Genomic DNA, 18789 nt, shown 5'->3' on the forward strand with positions numbered 1-18789 from the left:
TATGCCATTGCCGAAGTTTTGCCATCGATTTTTGAAACTCCCTGTTTAGTGACCATTCATATTTATTTTCCCTATTTTTAGAAATTAGAATCTACTGGCGGTAACAAATATTCAGCCAAGAACAAACAATAGTAGTTTGATCACTTCTGATCTACATCTCGTACACTTTTTTCATCCATATGCGACACGAGCTATAAGTGTACACTGAACGTGCTACTTCTGCAGCGCACGAGATGAAGCCGTGTATGTGCTGCAACACGTAAGGGAGCCGTAACGGTTCGGCCTGAGAAACGAGCAGGTCCTCCCGCAGAAGACCATTTCCCAGACGGCGTGGGCCGAGGGCCTGCGTTTATGCATTGCGCAAGTGGATGGCGTGGCGCCGCTCTCCGTATAAGAGCGCTGCACGGGCTGCACCCTTCCCGTTTCCCGTTTCCTGCTCTTCTGTGGACTCGCTGCTGCAACTGCTCGCAACATCCCTACCAACTTAGCGATAATGGTGACAACTTACAGCAAACGCTCAGGCATGCGAGTTACGAATTTGCACTTGGGTAACTATGGATCGACAGAAAACATCCCTTTCAAAGATACGGCTTGATTTCTTCGTACTTATGCAGAAAATTAAGGCTCTTGGTCACGACCAAGTTCAGCTTCCGGACTTGGGAGTAATCTAAAGGTACTGCAGATATTTTTCGAGTAATGTGGACATCCCTCATATTTCTTAAACATTGAATAAAGCTAGTTGGTGTCTGCAATTAAACACGTCGCAAAAATATGTTAATTACATGGGAAGATTTTGTGTCGAATTTAAGTTTCAGTCCATTATGCTATGTCTGCTTGGCAGTAGAGGTGTAATTGCTATTCGATGAATTATTTGCGTCTCACATTTACAATATTTGGCGAATATTTCCGTAGATATTTTAAATTTAATCTTCAGCAAGAATTAAATCGATCGCTATTTAACACTTTTCAAGAACGATTAAATATAGTCAAAAAAAGTGCATCGTTACGTAATGTCGTCGTCGATAAAAGGTGAGATTGTTAACCATACAGCAAAATACTGGTTACTTTGTGTACTACAACGGACTGAAACCATTGTTCTGATGTCTGGAACGCTTTGATATTAATGCTGTCCGTGCCACGTATACCCGCAACCATATACTTTTCCAGATAATTATTTTCCTTTTTAAAGCAGTTTTGTCTCTTTAAGAACCTGTGAACGGAGAACTACTGGATGTACGTAAACGGAAAAATTTAGGTCCAGAATGAAGTGAGTAAGGAACATAAAGACTAAGACCAAATAAGGAACACTAGAAGTATACCACTATTTATAATGGTACGAAAGAACTTTTGGGAAAATGGAAATTTGTGGTAAGGTCTTATGGGACTAAACTGCAGAGGTCATAGGTACCTAAGCCTACATACTACTTAATCTAACTTACGCTATGAACAACATACACACCCATGTCCGAAGGAGGACTCGAACCCCTCGTGGCCCCTTTTGGGTATACTAAATTATGAAACCTAGCAGGTTAAATACACGGGGTATGCAGTTCTGCGGATCTCCCGGTAAAACTAAAATTAAGACCATATAATGGATCGCAGCAGTAAAAAAGTCGTGAAAGAGATAACACGGCAGAAAATAAAAGACAGGAAATTTTAACAAGTGGGCTGTTGGACAGAGAGAAAATCCCAAGAAGACCGGAACCGCTTGGTCTGAATAGGAATGGAGCCCATTCAGAGAGAATTCAGGTAATACAGATAAAGAAAATGGTAACGAAAATTCTCGAAATGCCGCTCGGTGCACTCCACGAAGTCCACAAGGGATCAGACGTAGTGATGGTTACAATAAATGTAAATTTTCTTTACTCTTCACGTGCTTCACTGAGATGTACAAACATATTCTCTCGTAAGTCCAGATAATTTCCATTCGCTGAATGACGGTAGAAAATTGTAGATTTATCTGGACAGTGGATATTTCGGAAGGATCTCAGCCAAAGCCAAGCCAGGCATCTGGATGGACAGATGATAGTACGAGTAGTTTGCACGGGCGGTTATAACTGTTAACCAAAATTCATAAATGATTTTTAATACATTTTTCATCAAGTGTTTCTTCACAGCTCGAAATAGTTACTAAGCATTATGTCGTTTTACGTGACTAAAGGCCTTTGAAACTGTATTAAGTCATACGTTGTTTGGATTGTCATTGCTGATCGCTTTCGTTGGTTTTAAGACCATAAAATTTATGTACTTCCACTTTACTGTGTGAGCGTTTTAGCTGTCGTCAATGAAGTAAAGATGTTTTCCAATGAGATTTTTATGGCTAATAATCTAACAGCAATCTAATGTACCACTAGCTGTAGAATTCTCTTCTCAGTTGCTCGTACATCGCTATGAATCGTAAAATGGAAAATTTTGTTTCTACTGCTTACCATGAGAACGGAAACTGAAGTGGAAAATCGGAAAAGGTTTCCAGTGGATGGGATAGTGCATTAATTCTTCTCCATGCGGTGGCCACTCACTGCACCAGTAACCAGAGAAAAATGAAATCTGAAAGGCCGAAGAAGTTGTGGCACACATACATAAGTCTCACGCTAGTATTAAAAAAGCCGTTGTATATTTCGAAAAAAAAATTCTTGACGAGTGAAGTTATTGCTGTATGTTTAACTCGGGTAACTCCTTTATATACTGAGATGTACAGAAATAATAATTTTTGTAATTGAGGAGACTACTTGAGGAAGCCAAAAAACGACTTCGGGTTGTAGGCTTAGGAGAGTAACTAATGAATGGCGTACTGGTCCTTTTTCTTATGGATTTCCCTAACTCTTGACAACTGTGATACATGGTACAACGTTCAGCAACATCAAGAAGTTATATTAAACGTGAGGTGGAAGTTGCTGGAAACAGTTCAGTTTAAGCCCCCCTTGTGCAACGTTTCACTTAGCAATGAATGTGTAACTACGCCACGCTCGGAGGCTAGGATCTTACGTGTAACTCATTTTCCAGTTATATGTTTGCGACATGTTTAACTGTATGCGTCAACGAATATTATACGTGTATAATTCTCATTTTAAGATTTATCGAGATATCAGTGCCGAAGTACATAATTCCATTTACATGTAGATATTTTCTTCAGTGTCTTTGTAGATAAAGTTTCAAGTGGTAACTGTGTTTCAAAATACTCGCCCCTTTATGCAGTGTCATTTATTGGTAACCTTATTTCGATATCTTCAACCGTATGGCTAGTGCAGTCTGCATTCCGCGAGGAAACCGGTCTACTTTTTAGAAAGAAGTAACTATCTGAGGGTTAGGTAGTCTTTTCGGATGGCATTTGTTTGGAGTGTCGCCTTGTACAGATGAAAATGTAGTCGATAAAAGATCCGACAAAAATTGAATCGGAATTTTCAAGTATAAAAGTTAAAGAAGAAAGTCAAAGATTACACGAATAGAGCGTATGATGACGAGGAGGTGCTGAATCGAACTGAGGAGAAAGGGAATGTGTTGCACAACTTGACTGCAAGAAGGCAGCGGTTGATAAGGCACCCTCTGAGGCGCGTCGGGGGGGTAAGCGTGGGACATAAAAATTGTCGATGGAGTCCAAGGCGTCACTGTATCAAGCAGGATCGAGTGGGTGTGGGTGGTAGTACGCAGAGATGAAGAGGTTTGCACAGGATATATCTTCGTGGAGAGCTGCATCAAGCCAGTCTTCGGACTGAAGATCGTATTCTCACCACCATCATCAACAACAACTGTTTCTGCAGTATCTATAGATTATCCGGGTCCATGTGCTGATAAGTGGTCGAGATCCAGAGCCTCTTTTTTTTTCGAAAAATACATTTTAGAGTAACATACGGCATTACGGGGGTCATTTTATGGTGGTCCATAATGCAATTACTGAAGCTGCAAATATCAGTAAGACGCATGCATGAGCCTGTTCTTATTGTATGATGAAAAGTAGATTCCCTGGGCGAGCAAAATTGAAAATGTCAGTACACAATGACATTTCGATGCGTTTCATCCTCATCAACTGCCAGGGAATAAAAATAAAGATGAGTCTGAGGCTGACCGAGATGTCAAATAACTTTACGTAATCACTGAGTGATCACGTTATTCATAAATACCAGCAGGCACTTTTGTCCTACGATTTCATCTAAACACGAATGGAAAACATGAGAGTCATCTTACCGGTTTACTTCAGAGGACAGTTCGTTCGGCTTTGTTTGCAGAAAGGAAAGAGTTTTACGAAAATAATGAGAAATTTAACAAGAAAAATGAAGAAAGAGGGTATGGATTTGAGGAAATGCTCACGAAATAGACAACCTCCCCCTCCACCCAGTAGCATCCCGGCCCATTACTAGTGCCTTGCCTAGCAAATGCATTGTAATAGTAAGAGATTGTTGGAGAACAGAACGGTGCTACGCAGGGTGAAAGAAAAATTCTGTAAGACTGCGATATGTTAATGAAGGATAGCTTTTGTTTTAGGCTATTTTGCATATTCTTATTCTTTGAAGTATTATTTCAAGTAACGGTCACAACAAAGTTAGGTGAGAAATATTTATATATATATAAATTATATTCCAGCCAACCATTGGCTATACCTACTGCTGGGATTGAGTAATGTTACACAGTAACTCTAAGGAAAAAATACTGTTAAACGGGTATGAAGCTAAATTGTATCGATGTAATGAAACGTAGTTCCGACAGATTTCACGTTTTCAATTCCGTTTCGATGCATGGCTTCGGAATTCTGTCTGCTAGATCTATGGTACCGTGAGTCGTGCTTGTATTGTAGAATATACAGCGCTATGTGACACACGAAAGAGCGCACATTTTGATTGCTTTGGCCCTTCAGATTAAGAAACACAACAGGTACAAATTTAAAACACGAAGGTTGACAACAAAATTTAATCGTATTTTAGATGCAAGTAATAATGAAATCGCATCCCGTTACAGGAAAAAAACTTCAGACTGCAAAAGACGAAAACTCTAAGTAAATGAATTTTGAAACGGTTTATGTAAATAGGAAACAGTACAACGTCAAACAAAAGCTCGATTTAGCAGCCAATTTATGCCGTGTTTAGTTGGTTGGTTGATTTGGGGGAGGTCATCGGTTCTATGGAATTAGGAAAGGAAGTCGGCCGTGCCCTTTCAAAGGAACCATCCCGGCATTTGCAGGGAGCGATTTAGTGAAATCACGGAAAACCTAAATCAAGATGGCCTGACGCGGGTTCGTACCGTCGTTCTCCCGAATGCGAGTCCAGTGTGCTAACCACTGCGCCACCTCGCTCGGTATGCCGTGTCTGGTTGTGAATTGCTAAAATATACAGTCATAAGGAAAAAGAAACAGCACAGTCCATTACCCCGTACGATCGCACAGAAACATAAATTGTGTAAAGATATTTGCGACTACTGTTTCTCAAACGGAAGCAAATCTCACAGCTTATATTCGGCGTTTATAATAAAGTGATCACTCAGTGTGTTGTTTTTAATGTTAAAAGAAATGAGGTGGGCTTAGAAGGAGTGAGTGTGACGGTTAACTTTGAGGCATTTCCTTTGCAAACAGGCGATGAGATGGGCGGCAGACGCGTTTGGCAGTCGCTGGTGCGCCGCCGGAAGACCGCCAGCACCTCCTCGCACTGTGAGTCTCTCCCCTTATCTCGTAACGTATCTAACTTTCTGTCTCTCAACCAACTTCCTAATCGTGAACTGATCTGTAAATGTGACATCTTATTCGATTGTGGGAATGTGAAGCTCCTTCAACTATTCACACTTACACTCATGAGTAACTGCACCTTTAACTTTAAATATTGGGATTTTCAGGGATAGTACTAAATATTTCCGTCGCTTATACGCAGAGCAACTTCGTAAGGATAAATGAAAAGCACAATATTGTGTATTTTCTGCACTATTATTTATTTTGTTAACGAGCTCTCGGCTTACAGGACCATCATCAGATTCTGTGCTTTTCATTTATTATTATTTGAGGAAGCGTTGATACTGACAGCTTTGAATTAAATACGAGCGCTATTCTTAAAGTAAGGAACGATCGGTCGCGAAATGGAAACCACAGTGAAAATCTGAAGTTTTGCACAGTTGTGTTGGGCAGTATCTCTAGTATGCCCGTCGATCGCATTATGTTGTTCTTTTTAGTTCTGAGCACACAAGGAGCACATAAAGATACCTAGAACAGTAGTGTCTCCCGCCAAGTACGAGGGCCAGGTGAGAAATTTCGCCTGAAGCTATGCAGCCAACATTACATAACTGTCGTGCGTTTTCTTCTTCAAGACAATTCTCAACCGCATTCTGCAGGGCCAATGAAGATACTCCTGCAACGTTTTCAATTGGAAATGTTTGATTACCCAAAATACAGCCCGTAATTGTCTCCCTATGAGTTTCATCTATGCTCACACGAACCGCTGCCGATGTAGACAACATTTTGGCACAAACAACGAGCTGTAGGCCAGCGTAGAGAATTGGCGGAAAGCACTGGCAGCTGCCTTCTATAAAGAGGGAATTGGAAAGTTGGTACAACGCTACGACAAACGTCTAAGTCGGCGACTATGGAGATAAGAAGCTGGAAGTTGCAGCTAACTCTTGCAAATAAACACTTTTGATTTTCACTGTGGTTTCCATTTCGCGACCTATCGTTCCTTACTTTCCGAATAGCCCTCGTAGTTTGTGCAGATGTGGAGATACAGTTGTGTGAAAACTAGTAAATTTCATGAATGTCCGAAAGAACTTCCACCATTCATATAAACGATTCACCTCGATGGACAATGAATCCACACCCTTCAGTGTGGATGCACATTTACGTCCGAGCTCCAACGGGACTCTTAAACTAACGAGCATGTAGGACATGGATAGGTGGAGCTAGGCTGGAGTCTGAGTCGGCTGGGAAGCGTGCCGAAGTAGTCTGCGCACTTTGCAATAAACACTGTTTTGTGTGGTGCAGTGGTTAACGCAGCTGCTTAGTAAACAGAAGATCGGGTTCGGGTGCTGGTCCAGCACGCTCTTTCGCTCGTCGCCACTGATTCTGCATAAAGTCCCTATGTAGCCGGTATAAGTAAGTCCCTCTCCTCCCTTTCCTTTCTCCCCCCACCCCTTCAATTTACCTAATAAAAATGGTAGAGAATATAAAATAATTCTTTGAAACATGTGGTTAATGCAAAGATTGGCTAATAACATACATACGTTTAAATACCGCCGACTTCACCTACCTGCTAACATTGCGCGTGGTTCTTCTGACATCTTAGTGTACTTTTATGAGGGCATCTCTTTTCATAACGCGTCTTTTGTGCTGATTTTACTCTACAGACTTCTCTGTCCACACCTCTCACAAACAAAAATCCAGTGAGTCTTTTTGTGGTGACCTTGGAGGCCAAGGAACACTACCTGTGCAACTGACTTATCGTTGAAGGAGTGGTTCACCGAAATATGTTACATATTAGAGAAATTGTGGGAAGTTTCACTACTGATGGTGAAACTGTTCACGTAAAATTCTATGTGAAACACCGACTCTTTTATAGACCCAAGCTCAGGTCGTAGGGTTACATTCTGTATCCTTAAGACTGGCCATTCCTTTTAGTTCGGTTGCGTATGCACAGGAGACATCTGTACTGGTAGCTGAACCGGACTCCTGAAGTTTGATAAAAGCACGCGTAAACGTTTTCGATGTTGGTGGTCTGCGGGTGGGAAACAGTGTATGTTGTTCGTTGTAGCACCAAGAGTCATTCCATTACGTATTACGAAAAAAAGTTTTTGTGTTCGGCATGTCTAAATGATGTACAGTTTTACTTTAATTATTTGTATTACCAGCGACCTTTAACTTGCAACAGCAGTCTCGATTGAGTATGACACAGAATTGGGAAATTTAGGTATTTGTTTCGCGAAAAATGTGCTCTTTGGAGGTGTATACATAAACTTTCAACCGCTATATCTTCACATTGACTGAAAATTGGCCACATGTTTGCATGAACATCGGAATTGCCTTTCATCCACCTCCTATAATACTGAAAATGTCTCCTTAAGCAGCTCATATAGTCTCAACACCTATCCATTACCTCGTGCAGTGGGAAATGCTTTGTCAGCTAAAGCTTCCCAAAGGCAAACTTAATGGCCGTCGTTCTAGTCGAATCTTTAACTTAAGTGGTAGTCAGACATTTACACGGCCTTAGCAACGCTGTTACGTACTTTCTTCTTCCGCTTAGGTGAGTGCTGAAGCGGTCTCCAGGGTCCATTCGTCCCTCTTATTAAAAAATATAAGCATTTCAAACCGTGTAGTGGAGTTGCCAAGAGTTTGGGAACACTGGGGAAGAATCTGTACATCCATCTTTTCACAGAAGGTAGAGGGGTCTCAGGTGCTCAGTATATACACTGTGGTCAAAAGTATCCGGACACCCCCAAAAACACACGTTTTTCGTATTAGGTGCATTGTGCTGCCTCATACTGCCAGGTACTCCATATCAGCGGCCTCAGTAGTCATTACACATCGTGAGGGGGCGGAATGGGGTGCTCCGCGGAACTCACGGACTTCGAACGTGGTCAGGTGACTGGGTGTCACTTCCCTCACACGTCTGTACGCGAGATTTCCACACTCCTAAACATCCCTAGGTCTTCTGTTTCCGATGTGATAGTGAAGTGGAAAAGCTAAGTAACACGTACAAAAGCGTACAGGCCGACGTCGTCTGTTGACTGACAGAGTCCGCCGACAGTTGGAGGGGGGTCGTAATGTGTAATAGGCAGACACCTATCCAGACCATCACACAGGAATTCCAAACTGGATCAAGATCTACTATTATAGTTAGGCGGGAGGTGAGAAAACTTGGATTTCATGGTCGAGGGGCTGCTCATAAGCCACACATCACGCCGGTAAATGCCAAACGACGCCTCGCTTTGTGTAAGGAGCGTAAACATTGGACGATTGAACAGTGGAAAAACGTTGTGTGGAGTGGCGAATCACGGTACACAATGTGGCGATCCGATGGCACGGTGTGAGTATGGCGAATGCCCAGTGAACGTCATCTGCCAGCGTGTGTAGTGCCAACAGTAAAATTTGGAGGCGGTGGTGTTATTGTGCGGTCGTGTTTTTTATGGAGGGGGCTTGCACCCTTTGTTGTTTTGCATGGCACTATCAAAGCTAAGGCTTACACTGATCTTTTAAGCACCTTCTTGCTTCCCACTGTTGAAGACCAATTCGGGGATGGCGACTGCATCTTTCAACACGATCGAACACCTATTCATAATGAACGGCCTGTGGCGGAGTGGTTACTCGACAATAACATACCTGTAATGGACTGGCCTGCACAGAGTCCTGACCTGAATCCTGTAGAACACCTTTGGGATGTTTTGGAACGCCGACTTTGTGCCAGGCCTCACCGACCGACATCGATACCTCTCCTCAGTGCAGCACTCCGTGAAGAATGGGCTGCCATTCCCCAAGAAACCTTCCAGCACCTGACTGAACGTATGCCTGCGTGAGTGGAAGCTGTCATCAAGGCTAAGGGTGGAATAACACCATATTGAATTCCAGCATTAGCGATGGAGTGCGCCACCAACTTGTAACTCATTTTCAGCCAAGTGTCCGGATACTTTTGATCACACAGTGTAATGTCAAATCAAAAACCTTTCAGTTGTCTAAATTTCCATATTGTTATTTTATTGGTCTATTTGTTTCGGCGATATAGTACGCCACCTTCAGGCCCCATGACAGACGTGTAGGAAGATTCCCACTTTTGGTTCAGTCGAAATAGTGGCCAGTATTCAAAGACTGTTATCCGTAGATTTCTACGTGGGACAGCGATCTCTTCAATCATCACCTGCTGGCCGGTGAGCGTTGGACAGTAATTATTTAGCCAGAGACAGACAACTGTAGTTCACGTCGACTGTAGCGTAGTCACCACTAAGATTTGAAGTATTTAACAAGCTTCGTACTTCAATTTTGAAGTCCGAGACGGTCACCACGTTCTCAGTTCAACGTTAGCTAAACTTTTTTTTTCGGTTTGAAAGGGATAGTGGACATAGTGTGAGAATGTGTTACGAAATGACGGTTCACCGATATAAAAGAACGTAATGAAGTATGCGTACCGTAAATTCGAATCACCGGGCCAGAAAACAAAAATAACGGTACAGACTAAAGCTGCAAAAACTAGGTACTGGCTCAGTTCCCCGGAAACAATGACATACGTTAATAATATTTTGAAATTTTGTGGAGAATCTTATGTAAGCTCCAAAAAGGTAATCGAAGGAGTGAGCTGCTCGTAATTTCACTGCTTGATAGTCGTGAAGATCTGATCACTGAGCTACTTCAGCGAGGAAAGTTTAGTTTACGGACAAAATAGTCTGTACATTAGTATTGTTGTTAGCTCAACTATCAAGGGTATTGACAACGAAGTGTCTGACTGTTCCACACAGCATATCGTGTTAAGCAGAAATTTGTGTAATTATTACAAATTATTGAGCGATTTCTTGATAGTATATTTACACAATCTTATCACCATACAAGAAAGGGAAGTTTGCATTCTTCTTCTTACAGACCTTAAAAGAGAGTAAGATTGGTGTTGTAGTACCCCGTCGACGACGAGGTTCTTAGAAATGGCACCCAGGCTCGGAAGAGTACAGAAGGAAATCGGCCGTGTCCTTTTCAAAGGAATCATTTCGGCATTTGCCACGGAAAACCTAAATCTGGATTGCCGGACGGTGATTTTAACCTCCATCCTTCCGAATCCATTGTCTTAACACTGCGCCACATCGCTCGGTACCGGCCATAGATTATTCGGTACTTGCGGTATATGTAATACGACAGACTTACGGGTGTCCTCACACTCCAGCTGACGCACTCTGTGGCTGTGGGAACACGCCTTCTCATTTCTGGCTGCATCGCTGGACGCTGTGGACTGCGTACTTTGTCCTCGACGAAACCACAAAGGGAGAATCCGCACACAGACATACGATAGCAGGCTGACTGTGTGCCGAAGACGGGTGCTGACGATGCGCGAACAAGTCGTCAGCCTTGCTGAAGCTGTTTAAGGTACAGCCGGACTATCGAGTGTCAGTGTGAGGGGAAAATGAATGCCTGTCTTTCCCCCTCCACCTGGAGTTTTAAAGTTACCGGATGTACGGGGAGCGTTCTCTAAGTAATGCAACACGTTTTTTTGAAAACTGAGGAATTTGTTGTGGGACATTGTGGAATATTCCCGCTTCAACCCCTGTAGTTTCATGAAGTTCCGAAAGGTGGCTGCACTGTACGTAGCCTTCAAAATGGCGTCTGTAACGGAGATGCGTTCCGAGCAGAGAGCTATCATTTGGCGGAAGCCAGAGCATCGCAGACATTCGTAGGCACTTGCAGAATACGGAGACCTGGCAGTGAACAAGACGCCGGTGAGTCGGTGGGCGAGGCGTCTGGCTTCATCACGACAAGGTCACGGAAACCTGTCCCATGTCCCGCCACACAGCTGTGACTCCTGCAACGTTGGAACGCTCGGACACTCATTGGAGGTGATCGACGAACGACAACCAAAAACTTGGTTGCTCAACTGGACGTCTCTATTGGTAGTGCTGACCCACTCGTCCACCGGTTGAGGTTCTCAGAGGTGTGTACCACCCTGGGGTCCTCGCCCTCTAACAGAAGACAGTAAAGAGCAATGAAGGACCATCTGTGCGGAATTGCTCGCGCGAACATCGTCACAGGCGACGAAACACTTCGCACCGGAAGCAGAATGGCAGTCCGTGGAGTCGCGGCACCCTCAGAAGGTAGTCGTGGCAACGGTCTTCTGGGGCCCTGGTGTAACGAGAAACACTCAAGTGTGTTCTGCTACCCTCAGCAAATCGAAGGAACCACTTTAACGTGTTCGTCGCCACAAAAATGCGAACAGCTTCTCCGTGACAACGCAAGGCCTCACACAAGTCTGCGCACCCGAGAGGATCTCACAAAACTTCATTGGAGTGTTCTTCCTAGTGCAGCCGACAGTCAGTATGTCGCACCTTCCGGCTTCCAACTTCCAACTGTTCGGCCTATTGAAGGGTACGCTTCAGGGGAAGCAGTAGGTGCACGATGGGGAGGTTATTGATGCAGCAATACGTTCGCTCCGACGTCGACACGTAGAGTGGTACCGTGCGGGCATACAGGCCGTACCGGTGAGGTGGCGTAAGGCCGTCGCATTGAAATGAGATTATGTTCAAAAATGTAGCCAAAAGAGTGCGAAATAATATGATTTATGTGAATCCTGAATAAAACAAACCTACTTTCAGAATTACTTATTGAAATCCCCTCGTAATACGTCCATGTACGCTCTCCGGGGCTAATTACCGAACGAGGTAGCGCAGTGGTTAAGGCTCTGGACTCTAATTCGCGTACAGCATGTAACTCCCCGCGCAGACAGATTGATTTAGGTCTTCTGTGGATTCCCCTAATTCGCTTAAGATGAACGGTATGTATTCCATCATTGTCCAACACCAGCTTGTCCTCCGTCTGTAACGACCTCATCGTCGACTGTACGTGCAACTTCCTTCCCTCTCGACAAAAATTAATAGGCGAAACACACATAGTTTAAAATGGTAATTACCGGGCTTACTTTCAGACTGTTATTGCGATCATTATGACAATAAAGGTGTTCTCGGAAACACATACTTCAACTTTAAGCCTGTTGAAATTACTACGTAAACGAAGTGTCCCATCATCACTCATAAAAACTCATTCTGGCACACGCTCATTTTATTCGGTAATGATCGTAACATTTTCACGCTTGGCTGCTTCTAGGCTAAATTTGTGAACGAAATGCCTTTGTACAGTACGACTTAACTGTTGCCAAAAATGTCCCTCAGTATGGATGATGCAACCGTTGGCTGGCTCTTGACACTGACTTCTGCAGGTTTTGTCGGATATGTTTTATATGTCGACTGAAGTTTCACTTGTCGTTTGGCCCCCTGCGTGTCCTTTCCCTCGGTGACATTTGTTTGTTTGCGGTAAGTTCCTGTGGGATCAAATTGCTGAGGTCATCGGTCCCTAGGCTTATACACTACTTAATGTAACTGAAACTAACTTACGCTAAGGACAACACACACACCCATGCCGAGGGAGGACTCGAACCTCCGACGGGGGCAGCCGCGCGAACCGTGGCAGGGCGCCCCACGGTGACAAATACATTTTCCGTCACTACGTTGTTCGTGCCATCTTCGTACCTAAATCGCAACAGGAGCACAACGCTCAAATTGGGGCCCATACCAAAACAAGAGTGACTTGGCGAGTATTCAAGAACATTCCCATTGTAGAGTGTGCCTGCTGATGAGTAGAGCCTCGGCTCGTCTTGTGCTTCGGAGGAAACATATCCTGTTAATCATTTACCTGGAACAAATGAAAAATGGATTACTAATATTCCGTATTATCGTCCTATTTTGACAAGTAACACAGTGGAGTAAAGAAAAAGTGTCCTGCGAGCTCCAAAACACACTGCTGCACTTACAGACACGCGTTAAGTTTGATCGGGCTATCCAGTCGGGTGCTAACGCCGTATTTTATTCGGTAAAAGCAGCAACAATGTAATTAATCCAATAATTTGTAACCACCCTGTCGTGTAAACAAAGATGGACGTGCAGTGAAACCTGCGTGTGTCAAGCTGAGGCCTTCAGTTCCCGCTGTGGTAACTGCGAGCAGCCGTATTCAGGTCATGACACAATAGTGAGCAGTCTAAGCAGTTGCGAAAAGAGAGGATGGGAAGGCATTTTTCCAGCGATTCGTCGTTAATGCAAGAGTCTGAATCGGTAAAGGACAAATTATGACGATGCGCCTATATTTTCATTCGTTTTGTGGTTATTTCTGTCAAGGTTGCTGATATTTGTTGTTTCAGGGTGAATACTTACATTTTTGAAGCGTCATGTGAGCAATAAGTATTTTTTACCAGACATCGCACTGCACCAACTGAATCAAATTACAGCCAAGTGAAACACAGAAAAACTTCTCCACTTGAGATGTTTTTGCTTCTTAATTTCTCTCACTGATCGGTAGTATCCCTGTGTTTATTTGGCAAGCGTACTTATACCTGCAACAAAAAACCTCTTGTGTCCTTGGGGAGTGTTGTAATTTGCAGAATCTGAATATATCTTAGAGTACTTAGCTTGTACAAGAAAAGTCGTACACCAACCGGATATGGCTGAATAAAGTATTTCTACTTCTGCTATTAAGTAATTAAGTTCACGTGGGCGTTCCGACCGACTGACAATGCAGAAAATAAGTTGAAAAAGTCGATAATTGTAAGTAATAATTAGCCGTGTATACACGAATCTCTGAAAGGATAGGGCGCCTACTAAGATTACAGCCGAAGACAGATTAAGTTTAATTCAGTCGTTGCGTGTACAGTGGAGTTACTCTTCTGTCTGTTTTTGCTACATGTTTTCTTTATTGCTGCAAGCTTATTGCCGACAGAGAACATTTAATTGTCAGTGTAAAGACACTGCATAATACGAAGCAGTTGCGTCACCTAAAGTGAGGCATAATATATGGGGAGCTTTACGTACTTCACTTGTGTCACGCGCTGTGCGTGGGCACAACTTAGTGGCAGTCTCGTGGCGCAGGGGCAGGGAAGGGAAGGGAGGCGTGCAACACGCTTTGCTGCTCGCTCACTGACTGAAGCTCCAATCTTCAGAATGAAGCACTAGGTGCTGTGAAATTTCGTTCGTCTGTTGTAGACGGTATTACTTTGTATTCGAAAAAAGTTCGTCCTCCGTCACAATTCAAAATGTATTTCAGGCGCAGGGGTTTCATCTTCGGGTGCCTAACGTCAGTTTTTCGTTATTTTTTGTATGCACCAGTGTTCACTTTTCCTGCTGGACGCACACGAGAGAAACACAAGACTGTGAAGTTTTGACTAAGATAACTATTTTCACAAAATCCACTTACAGGTCTAATAGCAGTTGAACAGAACTGAGGCACAGATAACTTATATTACACAACAAAGTTCTCACGTTGCTGTGGTTAGTTATACGTGATAATACTTCTAATAACTAAGCACATTATAAAAATATGACCATGTCAAAGAGTAAATGTGCAGCAAGATATTACACTCTTTTTCTAAACTTACCCGTTACAGGCGCTAAGCCAGTTTTCTGCAACCAAAGATGGCATACTGAAGTTAAGATGAGAAAATATGTCGTACATTTTGATTAAAATCGCAATTTGTTGCTGCAGACATAAATCTGAAACTATGTTCTATACACGTTTATCCTTCACTAACAGACTTGGGAAGAAAGTCTGTCGACAGGCTGTAACATAATCAAGAAATGTAGCGCTTGTTTTTGAAGGATAAATCCGAATGCCTCAAAAACTTAGAAGGAAATCTTCTCTGTCCTGTTCATAAATGAAAAAATATAATCTCATGTTGTCATTGACAGTACTTAGTGACAGAATCACTGCACGGTTTTATAGTGTAGACATTGTCACGTACCCACTTCAGTATGAAATCGAAAGCAGTTAATTTGCACTTTTATTTCACAAAAAGATTACGTTCATATAAAACAGTCACCGTTATATAACAGAGAATGCTTCAAGCATGGCAGAACTCATCTAAAGAGAACTCAGTTTTCAATCATTTTCTTTTAAAAGTTACGAATAGAAACAATTCATCGACTGATTGCTTTTTTTTTTTTTTTTTATGTTACGAACTCACGGAAAGCCTTTATGAAGAGATTATGTCCAGAAGAACAAATAAATTTACAATCTGAAAGTGCAAAATTTTAGTGGAATAAGGCTGAGCTTGTGTTTAGAGGCATGTAGTTGAGTGACAATTACACGAAGTGTCCAAACAGAAAATTGGTTTGTCTTCCCACTAATTCGTCATACTTACGATCTTCTTTTGACATAAAACGTGGTGCACAACTATTTTCATTTTTATCGTTCATTCACAACTTGCAGAAAACTTGTGTGAATTGAAATACTGTAAGTAAATGCTCTTTAAGGAAATACACAGCATCCTGTGTCTAACTTAGATCACTGCCAAGTGTAGTGCAGCACTTTCTAAGAAAGTAGGTTGGCATATTCATTCCTTATTGTTCTCATTTGTGGAGGAAAAGTGCAAGAGAAAAGAGAAACAAAGAAGACCTGGACGAATTACCCTACAAAATTTCCAACATGCACCTGTCACCTTTCAGGTACACACCTTTCTCTGTAACACAGAATAGCTCAAAGACATTGGAGCGTCGGAAACTAAATTGTACAACATGAAATGACAATGCGATGCATACTGTATATTGCTGAGTTTTGAAGGTGAAGACTGTTGTGCGTGATTAAGTGTCTACACAGAATTAGTGCGACACACGACAGCTAAGTATTCCAGGCGGATATTTCACCGAAGTTACTCTTGCTTGCATGCTCCGAAAGACGATTAAATCTCCACACTTAGAAACTGCAAATACACTATGTGATTAGAAGTATGCGGACACCTGGTTGAAAATGACTTATAAGTTCGTGGCGCCCTCCATCGCTAATGCTGGAATTCAATATGGTGTTGGCCCACCCTTAGCCTTGATGACAGGTTCCACTCTCGCAGGCATACGTTGAATCAGGTGCTGGAAGGTTTCTTGGGGAATGGCAGGCCATTCTTCACGGAGTGCTGCACTGAGGAAAGGTATCGATGTCGGTCGGTGAGGCCTGGCACGAAGTCGGCGTTCCAAAACATCCCAAAGGTGCCCTGTAGGATTCAGGTCAGATCTCTGTGCAAGCCATTCCATTACAGGGATGTTATTGTCGAGTAACCACTCCGCCACAGGCTGTACATTATGAACAGGTGCTCGATCGTGTTGAAAGATACAATCGCCATCCCCGAATTGGTCTTCAACAGTGAGAAGCAACAAGGTGCTTAAAACATCAGTGTAGGCCTGTGCTGTGGTAGTGCCACGCAAAGCAACAAGGGGTGCAAGCCCCCTCCATGAAAAACACGACCGCACAATAACACCACCGCCTCCAAATTTTACTGTTGGCACTACACACGCTGGCAGATGACGTTCACTAAGCATTTGCCATACCCACACCCTGCCGTCATATCGCCACATTATGTACCGTGATTCGTCACTCCACACAACGTTTTTCCACTGTTCAATCGCCCATATAGTACTTGCGGTGGATCATGATGCATTTTGGCATTCCTGTGTGATGGTCTGTATAGATGTCTGACTATTACACATTATGGCCCTCTTCAACTGCCGGCGGTCTCTGACAGTCAACAGACGGTTGGTTGGTTTTGGGGAAGGAGACCAGACAGCGAGGTCATCGGTCTCATCGGATTAGGGAAGGAAGGCGGCCGTGCCCTTTCAAAGGAACCATCCCGGCATTTGCCTGGAGCGATTTAGGGAAATCACGGAAAACCTAAATCAGGATGGCCGAACGCGGGATTGAACCGTCGTCCTCCCGAATGCGAGTCCAGTGTCTAACCACTGCGCCACCTCGCTCGGTCAACAGACGAGGTCGGCATGTACGCTTTTGTACGTGTCACTTCACGTTTCCACTTCAATATCACATCGGAAACAGTGGACCTAGAGATGTTTAGGAGTGTCGTAATCCCGCGTAGCGAAGTATGACACAAGCGACACCCATTCACCTGACCACGCTCGAAGTCCGTGAATTCCGCGGAGCACCCCATTCTGCTCTCTCACGATGTCTAATGACTGCTGAGGTCGCTGTTACGGAGTACCTGACAGTAGGTGGCAGCACAATGCACCTAATATGAAAAACGTATATTTTTGCGGGTGTCCGGATACTTTTGATCACATAGTGTGTCTGTTACCCTCAGGACACCATCTTTCAAAAGTAGGCACTATGATTTGCTAGCACCGAACCGAGCATCCCGTCAAAAAATGGATAAGTTAATTCTAAATCGGTAACGGTTATAAACTAAAGTGTGAATAGCTTCTGTTTCATGGTAAATGTACTCTTTCACGTGGATACATTTAGGGAAGTTGAAACCTTGCGGACCCAGTTATATCGTCTTGATACTTGATATGAAAACTAACATAGAAAGTTAAAATACTATACCACTATTGGCTATTGTACGTATTTCCCCTGTCGGCACTGTCTGGTACACTGATGGAAGTGTGCACATGGAAACAGACGGCTCTGTATTACAGAAACAGCCGTCGTAGAGCACCTAAGGGGTGCTATAAAAGATAACCGTGTGAGGCACGCAGTAGCAGAGTGCACTTCCCTCAGCCGGCTTACGATTTCCAGGAAACAGTTCAAAACGGTGGCAAGCCGGTTGTAGGAGGAGGAGATTAGTGTTTAACGTCCCGTCGACAACGAGGTCATTAGAGACGGAGCGCAAGCTCGGGTGAGGAAAGGATGGGGAAGGAAATCGGCCGTGCCCTTTCACAGGAACCATCCCGGCATTTACCTGAAGCGATTTAGGGAAATCACGGAAAACCTAAATCAGGATGGCCGGAGACGGGATTGAACCGTCGTCCTCCCGAATGCGAGTCCAGTGTGCTAACCACTGCGCCACCTCGCTCGGTAAGGCGGTTGTTTCAGCGAGACAATGGCAGACACCTGCTGCTATTCTAGCTAGTGCAAATGCTCTCGCTACCAATTAGGTTTTAAATCATAACCAGGAAAGCGTGTCAAAAAGAGCACCGTTCGGAAATGGCAACTCAGTATGAAAATATATTGTTTTAACACCGCGGATAAAAATTTCTCATTTTTGTTTTTCTTTTAAAACGCCCACGATATCCTTGTATTTAAGAATAATCTATTTATAGCTCATTTTACCTTATAATAAGACGAGAGAAGTATCGTTTCCTTCGAGAACCATATAAACT

The 18789-nt window shown here is 43.3% G+C and overlaps 1 protein-coding gene across 1 annotated transcript in view; it reads left to right on the plus strand.

The window, feature by feature from the left end:
• The first annotated feature begins 5565 nt into the window (after window positions 1–5565).
• The window catches only part of LOC126183435 (ras GTPase-activating protein raskol), a 403727-nt gene continuing 390503 nt past the window's right edge, over window positions 5566–18789 (plus strand). The window contains exon 1 of the mRNA XM_049925423.1: window positions 5566–5635. Coding sequence (XP_049781380.1) covers window positions 5569–5635 — 67 coding nt within the window. The 5' untranslated portion in view covers window positions 5566–5568. The remainder of the gene's footprint in view (window positions 5636–18789) is intronic.

This window comes from Schistocerca cancellata, chromosome 4, assembly GCF_023864275.1.
Source record: "Schistocerca cancellata isolate TAMUIC-IGC-003103 chromosome 4, iqSchCanc2.1, whole genome shotgun sequence".
Taxonomy (NCBI): domain Eukaryota; kingdom Metazoa; phylum Arthropoda; class Insecta; order Orthoptera; family Acrididae; genus Schistocerca; species Schistocerca cancellata.